Consider the following 16,713-nt stretch of genomic DNA (forward strand, 5'->3'; position numbering starts at 1 on the left):
TTTAATTTTTTATGGTTTTTAAGTATACATATGCTTATAATTATTATTACCAGAAATAAACAACGAAAACGAAGTAAGAAGTTGCTAATTGTTTATAGTACCACTAATGCCTACCCTTGTACATATACAGAAAATACTAAAAGTTGTTTATAATACAAGAGAATCCTTAGGGAAATGCGAAAATTGCTTCAGGATGGGAAGAAATAGAGTTACTTGCCAAATCAATTATCGGACTTATCTCATGACTATAAGAGGACCAGTAAAAAAATTATATAACATTTAAGTACTTAATGTTTTAAAGGAAATTTATGGTGATGATAGATTGAAACGTTTTCTAATGACGGTTTTCTTCTTTTTTTGTACCTCGGAATTTTTTTGTCATAAAAATTTTCGTTAAAGATTTAACGCTCTATGTCGAATATCATCATCATTATCATCATCATCAACATAAGGTCTTCAGCCAGAACACGCACTTCCACTTCTGTCTGTCTTGAGTCAATCTTCACATCTACTTCTAATTTGTTTGTAAGTAGCCCTTCATGTTTAAGAAAATGCCCTATACTTGGGACGATAAAAACTGGTAAAGTCCTCAACAAATTATCTATGAGAATGAATGTATCTTCTTTGTTGTTTCCACTTGGGACTGTAGCCATTTGCTACGTTTTGAACACGCCCTTGTTAAGTTAGGAAATGCTTCATGAGTAGTACACAAAATGTGAAAAGAGATAACCGAATAATAGCAAGCGATGCAGCGGTTAGAGATCGATTAGGTACGCTAAAGATCAGGGTCGGCTTTATAACTACCTGGTTGGAATTATATCTTTAAACAAAGTTCCTGAGAATGTTGAACATTATTTAAAGTCCGATACTGGCAACATGCTCAAATTTTACTAGTCTGCTTCTCTTTGGTGTAATGTTATTCCTTTTTCTTTATTAGTGTCCGCTGCAGTTTCTACCTGACATCTCTTTTCTTTGTTTACAATATTCCCTATAACGTAGGACGTGAGTAAAAGTAGGCGTTCTTACAGCAACTGCTGTAGTCTAGTTAGTATACTTCATTTACTTTCTCTAGCGATGTGCCCCTTCCAATATCTTGGATGCGCGCTCGCAAAATCATAGGTAGGGAGAAAAAAAGCTTATACTCTCAACTCTTGTTCATTAGACATACTTTTTCATACAGTACCTGCCAAAAGTTTTGTTCAATCATGAATAGTAGTGCGAGTCGAAAACAAGAGTTAAAGCCTTTAATATTTCTTCAAATATAAATAAACATCTCGTTGATATTTTCAGTAGTACCAATAACAGCACATTTGAGCAATGCAATTGTAGTGGATAAAATGGTCCATTTTTCCGTGCAGTACTGTACGGATTTTACGCCCCTCACCGGTTAAGAGTTTGACCGAGAGTTGTCTCCTTCCTTTTCTGGCCTAGTGCTGTTCTTTTCTACTTTGCGCTGGTCAAACTGAAGGTCACATCGCTACAGAAAGTAAACGAAGTATAAGTTGAAAGCGACAGTTTTGAACGTCCCAACTATACCAACCTATTTCACTTATTTCTTGTTGACTCCCTCTGTTCTCCCAATAATACCTTAGTTTTGCTGGTTCTGAGCGATTAATTATTTTTGTATTTTATATATATTTATAAGTGGCTTTGGAATAAAACTTGTTGTTTGTTTTGCAAATTACCAATTTTGTTGCTCCTTTTTAATTTTGGAATTATCAGAGTGCGGTTTCATCATTATAATCTGTTTAATCATCTCGAATTGGTAAGACTAATAAAATTGTATCAGATTGTTTACTTAAGCGTATAGCAAATTTCAAAACCGAAAACGTTTATCTCGTAAAAAACTGTTAGCTTTATCAAAGGAGGCAGCGGTCGCCTAACGACTCGTTCAGACCAAAACCCATTAGATGCATTTCCATTTAATCTCTCTCTTTATTTTACGCTCCAGTTAACCGGTGGGTCATTACCCTCCAGAGCTGCAAATAATTCAGGATCACGGAATGCAGGACACGTAGATACATGTATATGCATCCCTTTAACGATGCTCTTTGTTATCTTAGTGACAGTGCATGAGCGGCCCATTCGCCCAACCAAAATCTGATGACGAAATGGGAACACCGTATAAAATAATAAGCTTCTCGAGTGTTATCTTAATAGCCAAGATAGCCGCAGTTCAAATTAACGAAGAACAAATTATTATTCAGTTAATGAGATAATTTAAACGTACCACGCGTTTAAAAACAAGCGATGTTTAGGTATTACAGTGGCGGTTTATGTGTTACAATGAGCAATTACATTCCCTTGAAGTGTTAAACCGTACAAACCCATGAGCTCTCTATGCGCCGACCTTAGCAATGAGCAAACTTGTCTAGGTCTTGTAGTTGTAGAACAATGCGCTTCCGCGATTAACGGGTGGTGATAAAATTGCAATGAAAAATCCTAAATGACCGATGCTTCAGTTCATCATCATCATAGGGTCGTCAATCCTAAGACTGGTTAGACTCTCACTTCCACTCTTTCCTATCCTGGCCTAATCTTCGCATTTCCTTAAAACTAAAATAACCCACATCCTTAACTATTTGCGAACAGTAATCTAATCTAGGTCTACCTCTACCTCTATTAACTCCCGTTTCTGCCTCTAATATGTCTCTGACCATACCTTCATGTCTGAGAAGGTGTCCTACTAACCTATCTCGCCTAATTTATTGACTTCCATAGAGTCCTCTGTTCTCCTATTCTTTCCAATACCTCTTCATTTCTAACCTTCTCTATCCACGGCATCCTCATCATTTGCCTGTAACACCACATTTCGAACGCTTCTAACCTTTTCTTTCTCGCAGCGCCCACCGTCTATATTTCGCACCCGTACGGCGGCGCGCTCCAAACATACACCTTTAACAATCTTTTACGAATTTCTAAATTAACCGTTCGCGAGCATAGAAGTGACTTCTTTTTATTGAAGGCGACTCAAGCCTTCGCTACGCTCTGTTTTATAACTCTACAACTGCTTCCGTCCTGACTTATCTGACTTCCTAGATACCTAAAATCAGCCACTTTTCCTTATTTTTCGCCGTATTTAATATGATGCTATTGTTCAGAATAGAGCAACATTGCGAGAAACATTACCTAAAGTTTACAAAAGATAAAAAATTGACTTATAAGTCTTCCAATTTATTTTTCACTTTCTTCCCTGATTTCAGGAGGAAATATAACATTGTAATGTATAGGTACCTAACTTCATTTATAAAGTAATACAGTTAAATCTCTTTAAAAATGAAAGGCTAAAGGCTTTCTTTGTTTCAGATGGGAGTTCTCATCGCTTGGTGTTTGACAAAACGCTTCAAGTAAAACAAATGAGCGTAGTGGAATCTCACGGTATCGTGCTCTTGAGGATTGGCCCTACAAAAGAAGGAAAAATCTATGTGTACAGATTGTCATATCTCAGTGCAATAGTTGAGCCCAAAGCTCGTCTGGATTTGAAGGACCATCGTTTAGAGAAAACCAAAGGGACCCATTTGTACGCAATCTCGAGACCAGGTGAGCACAAACACTTTTATCTTTTATTAAACAAAAAACAAATTTGTTGGAACTTTTAACTTTTACGAAATATGATTTCACAACGTTATTGGGGCGAAGCGAGCTGAAGACGAACGAAGTTCCATGCTTCCCCGATTCAGAGCTTTCGGTTGACACTCTTCTTCTTTTAAACGACTTTACCGATTTAGTTCAGATTTGGTACAATGTAAATGGTCAGTAGTGTTGCAACAGACTTCTGCTTCCGCTTCCGCAATTATGGAAGTTCCGCATACATTTTCACATCCGCTTATGCATCTGGTTCCTCATTTTTATAACGGAAACTTATCAGAACTTCACTAAATCTTATTTTGCATCGTTTTGAAAATCAATATATCGGAATAATAAAAGAAGTCGTCAAAGTTTACTACTTTTATCTGTTGGCTGAACTTTGCCGCTTTCAAAACACAATTTAAATGGAATTGCTAATGGGAGGTTAAGCTGATTGGTCTAAATGTCTCGCACCTATCCGCGCCTGCCTTTTAAGGTATGGTTACTATCACGTTCCGTTTATAATCCTCTGGGACTTTCCCCGTCTCGTAAATGTGACTAACTAGCTTAAACATACGATCTTTAACCTCTTGTCCTGCATGTTTCAGAATTTCCCCATGTATCCCAACTACACCTGACGCCTTATTATTCTTTAAGTTTTTTTAATGCTACATCGAACTCTTCTCTCATTATTGGATAACCTAGCTCACTTATCTCTACACTATCCTCCTTCTCTAATATATCTCCTAACTCATGGCCTGCGTATAAGTTCTCTAAATATTCTTTCAACCTGTCTGGCTTTTCCTCATATTATTACTTCTGTACTCTACATCTCTAAAATTCCTTTCAATTATATCATACACTTCATCGGTTTTACCTACTTCAAACTTTTCTTTTACTTCTTTACATCTCATATCAATTCACTGTTCCTTAACTGCCTTACACTTCCTAATTATTACCTACTTTCTAGCCTTACCATCATATAATCGGCAAAAGTTATTTAATATTGGGAAGAAGCTCGCAGCGTTCGTTACGTACTATATTACATACTGTTATTTTGAAGTCTTATTGCCATATTTATAAAGGAGTATTGATATTAAAGCTAGTTTCATTTTTAATATAGATTTATGAATCTACTTTATTTACGTACTGCGTAGTGCTTTTACTGCCACAAGAAAATATGAGCAATTTTATTTGACACATGTGTACGTATATTGCAAACATTTACATATTTGTGCCATAAATGAAAATCTTGTCAAATACAGCAGAACTTATTTTGTTCGAATAACACCTTCTCGGTCTAATCCAGGCAAAAGCAAAAAAATTCTGATTTGGGTTTATTGTTGGTCAAAAACGTTCTCTATAAACAAGTCTATAGGTTGCTGGGCGACAGCAAGAGTCCAAAAAGTTTTTAAACATTTTTTTTTAATAAATTGCAGATGAACTTTTTTTAAGTTTTTCGGGTCATTTTTTTTTCTACAACGAGGCGTTTTCTTGTTATGTCAAAACGACTTTAAAATTTAAAAAAATGTAAAAATGACAATTTTCAACCCTCAAAGACAGGGTTAAAAATTGTGATTTTAGAAGTTCCGGGAGTTTTAAGACATTTGTTAGTAAAATCCAGAAGACAGAATTGTAATTCAATTTTTCTGTAACGAAAGTTTGTTAAGGGAAGTTTAATAATTACTGAAAGTCATTGGCAACCTCAAAAATAACTACCTTCAATCCTGTTTTTGAGTGTTGAAAATCGTTATTTTTATGTTATTTAACATGAAATCGTTTATAACTCGAAAATGGCAAATTTTAAAGAATAGTTTCCAAAAACCTAAAAAGCTATGTCCGAAGTAAAAAAAAAATTTATATTTTTTTTAAACAATAAAAGGCAACTCGACCAGGTTACTGTCAGACAACTCCGAGTGTGTTTATATAAGGAACCTTTCTTGATAAGAACCCACAAAAAACCGAATCGGAACAATTTTGGGAAACTTCTGCATCGACTACAGTCCAATAAAAGTCAATTGATGATGGTTCAATAGAGAGCTCTTATAATGTCTTCAAACTTTAGCAATCTGGTTGCAACTCAAAACAAAAAGAACTTGTTGAACTTAATGTGCTTAGTTTAAGTGGAAAAGTTCGTCTATATCTTTACAAGATTTAAAGTATTGTAAGAATCTTGTATAGGATATTAAAAAGTCTTTCATATATAACACAAGAACGTCTCAAAATACAATTTGAATTTACTGATCTTATATGTATTTACAAAGCAATCAGCAAATGATATTCGAATTTAACTTACGTAATTGCTTTAAAAATTTATACTAAATGTATCTCTTATTCAATCACACCACAAGGTGGGTGTCCAATTAGTCTTTAGGCTAAAGATCTGATGATGATGATTATCATAACTAGTGTTTTACATTGGAGTCTAACGATGTAATTATTATTGGAGCAGGACGATTTGTTTTTGTTTCTTATTTTTTATCGACTCTTTGAATTTGTTTCTTTTAAATTTAATTCTTTGGAAACTGACGTTTTAAAATAGTGGCGGAATGAACTTTTTGAATTGCCCCTGCCCGAGATAAAAATGTTCAGTCTCTCAGAGTCTCTGAAAGCGAAACTCGAGTCTCCGTCTCCCATCGAGTCTCTCTGGTGTCGCTGAAAGAGACTGTCGAGAGACTGTCAAAAAAACTGTTTAGCGTCTCTGAACGAAAGACTCGAGTCGCTTATGGAGGGATTCTCATTTCGTATCTAGTCTCTGAACGAGAGACTGGAATCTCTGAACGAGAGACTCGAATCTCTCAATAAGTGGTGTCTCGGTAGACATGGTTAAGATTTTCAAAGTTCAACATAATTCAGAGATCCCAGTCTTTCTACGAGAGACTCGAGTCGCTCAATTTTTCAGTTTTATTCATTCAGTCTCTTTGTGAGAGACTCGAATCTCTGAATTAACAATTTTATCGTTCGAGTCTCTCATACAGAGACTGTGAGAGATCCTTAAAAACACCTAGGCAATAACTAAAAGACTGTGAGAGACGCTCTCAGAGACGCTGAAAGACTCTGAGAGACTGAAAATTTTTGTCTAGGGTGTATGCAATAAGTGCAATTTTAATTGTTAAACATTCAATAAGTTATCAAATAGTAGAACAACATTTATGTTTAACGATAGTCTAACATGAATATAAAAGTTCAAATATGATAAGTAACTAAACGTTTAATAGAAATGATAGCCTGATGGCTTATCCAATTTTCTTTTTTAATCTAAAAGCTGTTACTCTTTGTTAGGCTTTATACATAGAAGAGTAAATTATGCACACTTAATCAAGTAGCTTTTATTGGTACTGTTAATTGCTTCGGGAGATCTATTGTCTTAGACCCTCGTTATTTATGGACCTATTGCTTTATCGCCTAAAGTAATTTCTTATCAACCCGGCCCATATTTACCTATCCTTTCAACGCGCCTTGACTTTGGTGTAATAAAAACTAACTTTGTTTGGCTGTTTTCTCTCCATTGCCCTGTCGAAATGAAATCCGTAGTGTAAACAAAGGGTAACGCTTGGAAGTCGTTAGCTTTTGGTTAAATCGTTTTTCGGACAATTCTATGATCAACTTCCAGATATTTGAACGTCGTTGACCCAATAAATATCGCCTTAATATAAACCAGCTTCATACAACTTTATAGTCTAGAGCAAAAGAAAAATAAATCGACTAAAAAATGGATTAGATTGTTTTCGAATTTTCGTTTAAGATTGGATAGAAATCGTATCTTTACGAGGACACAGTAGTTACAAAGGAAATAAGATAAGATTTTAAATTAATTAATAGTACTGATCTAAGTCGAAATTCATACATAAAAACCCAATACCAGTATAAAATACTTTTGCCTAGACCAAACTAGTTTTTTTAATTTTAAACTACCTAACCATAGTCAAATCATTTATTTGTGTTGTACCAATTTATTTTATTGACGTGACAACGTCTTATAATTCGATGGAGCCGGCTGCATGCACGAAAAAACATAACTCATGCGGCGTTACCTCGCTCTGAGGCGTTCCATTTAAGGCTTGAAGTACAAGCGAGAGCGCGAAACGAGCGACAAAGAGGCACAATCGGCCTCCGCGTTCGGCAGCGTTCGACATCTGTCTCTCTCCTACTTGAGTGAGCGATGCGTCCGCGTGGACACAATAATACATTTCCATTTACCTCCTTCTCTATATCCATACAAAATATCTATCAAACAAATAAAATTAAAATCAGTATTTTCTTATGACGTTGTCACGTTCAATTATCGTCAGTAAACCGACTTTACAGACAACCGATTTTTTTTAATATTATACTGGTTAGGTTGTGATCAGTTCAGGTTGCCCGATTTGAATTATACTCGATTTGTAGATAAAGTAAGTAGGATATCAAAAGGGTAAGAGCGTTTTCTTATAACGTATTTCTTATGGCACTTGCACTCGTTAGATTTTTTCTTGTGTAGATGGGCATTTTTTGTCGTTATCATCTATTTTTGTTAACGAATTCAGACTTGGCTTCATGCTGAAATCGTGTCCTGTCGGTGACTAGTCAAACTGATACATCCTATCTCTCTTCGCCTAGGCAAAATTGGTTTATTGTGAAATTGGATTTGGTCAGTAACATAGGTACTAAACATTTATTTATTCATGACAGAATGATCTTGAACGTCCAAGGAACTTTTCGAAATTTTCTGGATTTTCTAAAGCTCCATATTTTCAAAATTTTTCGAAAATTCTGGAATGTTTTAGAATATACTTGAAAGTTCCACTACATTCTATAATCTATGGTACCTAATACTTATTCTAAGAGAGCAATGTCGGGCATCAGAATTACTGAAATTCTACTGCACGTCAGCTATAAATGGGAATACGGATATTCCCCTTTATGGAACTACTTTCAGCAAGCGTCAGTAGATCAGTAGTATGAATGGTCGGCTACCATACAGGCAGGCAGGCGCGTGGTTGATTCCCGGCCGATGTTTTACCTTTTGTTCTTTGTGTTTTATGTTCATTAATTTTTTTGGATGTGTTCCGAAATATAACTCAGCATACTGGCCAGTGCTGATGACGTCGTAAATCGACGCCATATTGTTGATTCGTTCTAAAATATACTGGCCAGTGCGTTGATGTCAAATTGACGCCACATTGAGGTTAGTGTTTGTGCTCGTTTACAGCAATGTTGGTCCAAAAGTTATTAAAGTTTCTTACAATAAAAAATTCCACAAATCCTGATGCTCACACGCCCGTTTGGTATACTACTAGGTCACACTTGTCTCACCAGTAGAATATGGTGGCACACCAGTACAATATGGCGTTAATTCATGACGTCGTCAGCAGCAACCGGTATGCTGGGTTATATTTTGGAACACATCCTTTTACTAATCTTCCTTTTAGGGTCTAATATATTACCGGGGAATATTTTGCATTTGATTGCTTATATAGGCCCTTGTTGGCGCTGATTTGCTAGCGTATAGTATATTTCGTACCTGGTGCTGGTAGAGCGAATTGTGCTGGTGTCAAGTATATTTAGTATTAACGCTACCAGGCATTACGGATAACTAGGTATTTACTACCTATTTTTCTTTCCAATTTTCCGGACCAAGTTTGCAAGTAGTAATTAAAATCCATTACACGTTTAGGTCTTGATGTATCGTTGAGTGAAAACGACATTGATGGATCGTAACGATAATTATTTTATTGCAGGTGGTTCCCGGCTACGTATGTGTGTCGCAATCGGCAGGAAATTGGTGATTTTTCAGTGGAAACATTCGGCAGCATGGACGGCATGGTGTCCCACTAATGACACACACACAGCTGATGGATTCTCATGTCTTTGGGTGAGTGCGGCTCGCTTATCAATTTTAACGTCCGTTCGTTGACATATCATTTTTCACGAGCTTCGCGACAACTACCCTCTCGTGGTGTTTTTTGCGAAAGATATATATGCCGTCTGTCTATGTCAAGTTGTAAACAAAAGAAAAGACGACAACTTTTTCTTTTCGAGAAGGTAATTGATTCCGCGTGAATGTTTGCTGTCAACAAATCAATTCAAAAGTACAATAATGTTAAATAATGTGTAGAAAAGTATGTAGAATCTCAAAGTGTCAGCGGTTTTCATACGCAGTGTCATATAAGTATTTTCGAAAGTTATTTTTGCTAAAATATATAAAATCATTTTGAGAAAATTTGGAGAAGCAAAGCATTTACTAAGCTTTGAAAAGTGATACTAATATAGAAAATACGTAGAATCTCATGGTGTCAGCGGTTTTTGATTGCAGTGTCAAAAAGGTACTTTCCAAAGTTATTTATGCTGGAATATGTACGCTTTGAAAAGTGATACTAGTGTAGAAAAGTTCCTAGAATCTCATGGTGTCCGCGGTTTTTGATTGCAGTGTCCAAAAGGTACTTTCCAAAGTTATTTATGCTGGAATATGTACGCTTTGAAAAGTGATACTAGTGTAGAAAAGTTCCTAGAATCTCATGGTGTCCGCGGTTTTTGATTGCAGTGTCCAAAAGGTACTTTCCAAAGTTATTTATGCTGGAATATGTACGCTTTGAAAAGTGATACTAGTGTAGAAAAGTTCCTAGAATCTCATGGTGTCCGCGGTTTTTGATTGCAGTGTCCAAAAGGTACTTTCCAAAGTTATTTGTACTGTAATATCTACGCATTGAAAAGTGATACTAATGTAGAAAAGTACGTAGAATCTCAAAGTGTCAGCGGTTTTTGATTGCAGTGTCAAAAAGGTACTTTCCAAAGTTATTTTTACTGTAATATCTACGCATTGAAAAGTGATACTAATGTAGAAAAGTACGTAGAATCTCAAGGTGTCAGCGGTTTTTGATTGCAGTGTTCAAAAGGTACTTTCCAAAGTTATTTTTACTGTAATATCTACTCTTTGAAAAGTGATACTAGGGTAAAGTACGTAGAATCTCATGGTGTCAGCGGTTTTTTATTACAGTGTCAAGAAGGAACTTTCCAAAGTTATTTTTGCTGAAATATAGTCTACACTTTGAAAAGTGGTACTAGTGTAGAAAAGTGCGTAGAATCTTATTAGTTGCTAGCGATTTTCGAGTGCAATGTCAAATGGGTACTTACCAAAGTTGTTTTTGCTAAAATATATAAAATCATTGCGAAATTATTTAGAGAAGGAAGGCATTTACTAAGCTTTGAAAAGTGATACTAATGTAGAAAAATACGTAGAATCTCATGGTGCCAGCGGTTTTTGATTACAGTGTCAAATAAGTACTTTCCAACGTTGTGTTTACTGATATAAGTATATAAAGTAATTGTGAAATACTTTAGAGAAGGAAGGTAAATAATAAACTTTCAGAACTGATGCTAATGTAGAAAAGTACGTAGAATCTCATACGGTGTCAGTGGTTTTTGATTACAGTGTCAAATAGGTACTTTTTAAAGTTTTTTCCGTGAGAAATTATATGGAAAAGGAAGGTATATACTTAGCTTTGAGAAGTGATAATAGTGTAGAAAAGTATTAAACTTTGAACTTGCGAACTTGGGAAACTAGCGTTGATGATGACCACATTAGAAGTTTTAGATTTTAGCAAATGTATGATTTCGTTATTTGATATTTTAATGCAGGAGGTGATGGTCGGTGAAGTACCGAATATTATGTCAATTGTTGATGCCACTTGGACACCACATTCCCCGTCCCACGGTGACGTAATATTATGCATAGGCTACAAGAACCACTGGGACCTTGTGAGCGGGAAAACTGGTAGTGTCCAGCATCTTCACACCGTCGAAGGGGTCAAAACCAATTTAGTGGCCGCCTTAGATCTATACGAGGACCAAGAATTGCAATTACTTCTTTGTTACAATCGTAAGTCAACTCTATATAAATATAAAGGTAGTGTATCAGTAATGAAACTATTAAAGTAGAAAATTGAAGGTACCTTTGTCAGTTTTCCACTAAAAATCAAGGTTCATAATTATATAAAGCTCGTCGGTTTTCGTTAATAGAGAAACACAACTGTTACACTACTTTAAGTAACAAGTATCAATTAAGTATTTTTAGTTTTGATTACTATTGGAATTATCAATTTCAATTGATAAGTGGGTAATTAGCTGCATTCTTATTGTTTCAAGTTCATTTCGGAAACTTCAAATTGTTACACATGGAGTACTTCAAGTATTTTTGAACTATTTTTAGTATTTCCCTTTTAGGATTTTCTGGTGTATGTGTAAGAGTCATTCAGTTCAGCAACCAATAATTCTTCTATATGCTTCCTTATTTGCCTTGCCACTCGTTTTAATTCGAAAAAAAACACTGGTGTCGTAATAGTTCGTTTAGCGTGAAAGATCAGAACGAAAATAGGGTTGCAAATAATTTTATTGATGTAAAATCAACATCAGTTATTCTATACTAAAATATTTACAACCCCATTCTGTTTTCGATCTTTTACACATTGTAATAAGAGAAAGAAATGGGATCCATAGTTTCTTTAGCTTTGGGTTCATCTAATAAGTGAAGGTTTTCAAATCCTATTTTAAGAATTTTGGATTATACGCATTTAGTAGCACGCCGCAATATCTTGTAGTTTTCAGTTATACACAGCCAGCGTATATCAATTTGAGATTCGTTTGCGGGCTGTTTTGTCGTAATTGTTAGAATTTCGTAGTCACTTGCTAGAGGTAGGATAAGTGGTGATTTGGCAGGTGCTGATATCATTTTGGAACTTCAAAATTTCATGGACCATGACATTGAGCCCGGAAAACAGTATCGATCGAATATTTTAAATTATCCATTTCCACAAAGTTTAGAATTTTTTTGGCTCTCTTCAGTTAAATTTATTAAATTAAATTAAAGCTTCTACTACCTTTAATGGCCAAAGTAGAGATGCATCGGATATTGATTTTGCCAGGTATCCTGCAGTAACTGTGCAATTCTATAATTCCTTTAATCTATAAGATGATCGACTTATTTAATGTATGTCCATGATGAAAAATAAGGAAAAGAACCTCCACATTTTCAAAATATACTTTATTGATTTTAATAGTTAATGACAATTGTTTCGTCAATCTTTGGTTTCGTCCGATGATGAGTACACCAAATGTATATTTAGAGCCTTCAAACTAACTCGTGGGCTTTGCTAAAATGTTTTTAAAGATCAATTTAATCAATCATTTACGCTCTACTTTGTGCATCCCTTATAAATGTTTATGCACTTGTGCCACCGTATTTAATTACTCTAGACAACAAACTTTGCTTGACATGGACGTTAATTACTTTTCAGATACATGCCATTTCCAAAAACTAAACGAAGAGAACTCCCAACAACAAACTGATTTTGACTTTCACTGGAATTCTGTACCCACCGATATAGGTAAGAATAAAGTATCATAGTTTTTCACATATTTTAGAATTGGTATAAGTACGAATACAATTTTGACCATTTTAAATAATTCCCTCATTTTTTATTGTTTTTGTACGACTTATTTACGTTCATCATCATGAGGTCGTCAGTCTTAAGACTGGTTGGACACACACCCCCACTCTTTTCTATCCTGAGCTAATCTTCGCATTTCCCTAAAACTATAACAACCCACATCCTTAACTATTTGCGAACAGTAATCTAATCTGGGTCTACCTTAACCCCTCCTAACTTCCGTTTCTGCCTCTACTGTGTCTCTGACCAGACCTTCATTCCTGAGAAGGTGTCCTACCAACCTATCTCGGCTATTTCTTATTGACTTCCATAGAGTCCTCTGTTCTTCTATCCTTTCTAATATCTCTTCATTTCTAACCTTCTCTATCTACGGTATCATCATCATTCGCCTGTAACACCACATTTCGAACGCTTCTAACCTTTTCTTTTCCGCAGCGCCCACTGTCCATGTTTCGCACCCGTACAGCGCCGCGCTCCAAACATACACCTTTAACGATCTTTTTCGAATTACTAATTATTTGCGTTATTAACAAAATATTCAAGGATCGTCAAGTATTAAAATACGTTAAATAATGACCTCATGTTTGCGACGTAAAAGATTATCATAAATTTTTGGATAGATAGAATTGGAACACCTAAAATCATGATTAGCACTGTCTATTGAAGATACAAACCAGAAAAAATTAAGCGATAAGCTACATTTCTGTAAATGATTGGAGTTTTGCGTGATCAAGTCTTAGTTTTTCTATATTGATACTATCAACAATTAAACGCACGCGACAACGCTTTTCGGTTTCCACTTTATCTTTTCAGTTCATTGTTGATAAAAACAAATTAGTACGTGTCGACTCTCGGCATCAAAACTCGGCAGACCAAGCATTTTATTTCGTAGTAGTTTTTACTTTGTATGGAGTGTTAAACAGACAACAGAATTTTGCAAACTAAACTTTTGATAAGAGTGATTAAACAGGAAATTTGTATAAGTAGATGGCGACTATCATAACTTGATATTATGTACCTACTTATATGAAAATGAATGTTGTGACTGAAGTCATATAATCAGGAAAAATATCCGCCATACGTTGAATATCCATCAACATTTTCATTGTTTACGCAAGCGATGCTCTGTTTTTCCTTTCTTTAGGTCAAAATTCGAAAATTTCCGCATATATTTCAATGCCACAATATGTTTATAGCATGAGCCACTAGTGACGACAAAAAATAGAAGACATTAAAACGACAACACTCCTATGCAATCAATACATTTAATATTAATATTAAAAAAGATGATGAAAAAAATTCAACATTGAACATAAATTAAAAAAAAAAACTATAGCATCGACCGAGTATAGAGGCCAGACCCATCTGCATGATAGTCAATCGTCGATACCACTGGGCCATTTTCAAGAATTGAAAATTGTGACGATTAGACGACGTGCCCGCTTGTCGAACGCTATACTAGTCTCTATTCAACATTTGACAGCTTAATTGTAAAATGTAGAGTACTATTCCTCCGTGCTTCTGCAAATTTCCCAATTTGGACGGAATTTATTTAAATAGAAGAATAAAACAGTGAGCTTTCAACGTAGTGGTAATAAGTCTGTTGTAGGTTTAGCCATTTCCAAAAATCAAACTTTTCATTAAATTTGTGACAATGGTCTGAGTTCGAATCGTAGCCAGAAATCACTTCTTTCTCTTGTATCGCATGCATTAAAGTAACCTTTTTAAAATGTGGCGTATTATCTGGTTACAAACAGTTAATCAGTTTTTTATAAGAATTTCCTTCGAAAATATTAAAAGAAATCGTACCAGTTTTTCGTAATGGGTATGACCCAATTGCACCAGCGCGTGACAATACCTAATGATCGTTTTCACCAATTTCGTGCATACTGCAAATAAAATATAAATTTTTCTATTTTAGTGTGTGCATTTCCATACCTTATCGCATTCACATCAAACACAATGGAAATTCGACTGATAGTGAACGGAAATCTCGTTCATACAATGACAATGCCTAAACTAAAACTTCTCGCTTCAAAGAATGATATATTCTTTGCAACAACGGCCCCCGAATTCTTTAGCAACAAAGAGAGGCTCCCAGTGGATAATAAGCACACCGAGAAATACTATTCACCCCCAGCCAGTCCTAATAATCGTAAGTTTATTTAATTATTTATTTATAATACCCATGGTGTATATTATTTGGGGGAGTGGGTACTTAATACGCCCCTAGTAATTAGCAGGATGCGCAACCTAACCTAGTCCAGTCTAAAATTATCCTAACTTAACCCAAAAAAGTCAAAAATTTTTATTGAGGCTGTTGTATGCGTATGCCTGTTCAGGAGATAGTTAAGTGTTATAGCGGTTGAAATTACTACAAAATTCTGAGCAATGATAGGATAAAGCTAAAACTTTTTAGCTGGATTTTACCTGCTTCCTTGAAATACTCTGCGTTTCAAAATAATCTGGATTTTCTTTCTTGCGACCTATCCATGTGGTGAAAAAAACAAATTCAGTAAAAGTTGTGTAGGTCACAAGGACTATATTAAGCCGTAAGTCATCTTCAAGTCAATCGCGGGTTATTTTGCAACTTCTAAGTGGGAACATCCATTAGTAGAGATATTTTAGAATGTCCTGAACCGCCAAACGTGCGAGATTCAGACGGCGAATGGTTTTAGTGGGAAGTAGAATTCAGTGAACAGGTAGAGTTTTGTCACTGCGCAACAGAAGCTCGTGGCCCATGAGATTCTAAACTACCTCTACCTCCAGATTCGAAAAGCGTTAACATTTTACAAATAAAATGGTACCAGTTGGATAAAAAGTTATATTAAATCAATATGTTATATGTATATTAAGGCATCATCTAGTAAATTTTTTTGGAAAAGCGGTTAGGTCTTTGTTGATGTCATAATTTTGAGTTTTTGGGAAATTGAAGCAAGGTGTAATGTCTCTCATCGTTTATTGAGAAACGACTTAATAATTGTTTGAATTAATTAAGTTGAAATACTCAGAACTTTGCCTCTTTTCAAACAATATTAAGTACCTATCGTTAGGCACATTAATCCTAGGCGACGAAAGTAAAGTTACGTAAGTCGGCATCTGGTACAAGTATCGGCAATTTGCGCTTAGCGTTTCATTTAGAGTGTGATGTAAAGCATCGAGATTTTAATAATTTGTGGAAATTTGCAAAGTCGGCTTTCATAACTCTATTTAAAGTTAAATATTCATCAATTACCTATTTGAGATCCTACCGGGAATATATAAAAGGAATTTTCACTGTCGTGATTTATTTTCTTAAACGATAACAGTTATATATATATAAGTATGTACACGTGTCCAAAAATTAAATATAGCGGATGATCAGAAAATTACTATATAGGATAATTAAAAAAATATACTATATACACTTTTTCATACGGTATCTGCCAAAAGTTTTGTTCAATCATGAATAGTAGTGCGAGTCGAAAACAAGCGTTAAAGCCTTTAATATGTCTTCAAATATAAATAAACATCTCGTTGATATTTTCAGTAGTAAATGGTACCAATAACAGCACATTTGAGCAATGCAATTTTAGTGGATAAAATGGTCAATTTTTCCGTGCAGTACTATACGGATTATACGCTCCTCACCGGTAAAGAGTTTGGCCGAGAGATGTCTCCTTCCTTTTCTGACCTAGTGCTGTTCTTTTCTATTTGCGCCGGTCAAACTGAAGGTCACATC

The 16,713-nt window shown here is 35.2% G+C and overlaps 1 protein-coding gene across 2 annotated transcripts in view; it reads left to right on the forward strand.

Moving 5' to 3' along the window:
- LOC108743016 (GTPase-activating Rap/Ran-GAP domain-like protein 3) overlaps positions 1 to 16,713 on the forward strand; it is a 142,652-nt gene that overhangs the window by 123,645 nt on the left and 2,294 nt on the right. For both annotated transcript variants that reach the window (XM_025974914.1, XM_025974915.1), the window contains 5 exons: positions 3,307 to 3,540; positions 9,288 to 9,421; positions 11,185 to 11,425; positions 12,840 to 12,929; positions 14,914 to 15,147. In XM_025974914.1, the coding sequence (XP_025830699.1) occupies positions 3,307 to 3,540; positions 9,288 to 9,421; positions 11,185 to 11,425; positions 12,840 to 12,929; positions 14,914 to 15,147 (933 nt within the window). The remainder of the gene's footprint in view (positions 1 to 3,306; positions 3,541 to 9,287; positions 9,422 to 11,184; positions 11,426 to 12,839; positions 12,930 to 14,913; positions 15,148 to 16,713) is intronic.

Source organism: Agrilus planipennis, unplaced genomic scaffold, assembly GCF_000699045.2.
Source record: "Agrilus planipennis isolate EAB-ADULT unplaced genomic scaffold, Apla_2.0 scaffold19, whole genome shotgun sequence".
Classification (NCBI taxonomy): Eukaryota; Metazoa; Arthropoda; class Insecta; order Coleoptera; family Buprestidae; genus Agrilus; species Agrilus planipennis.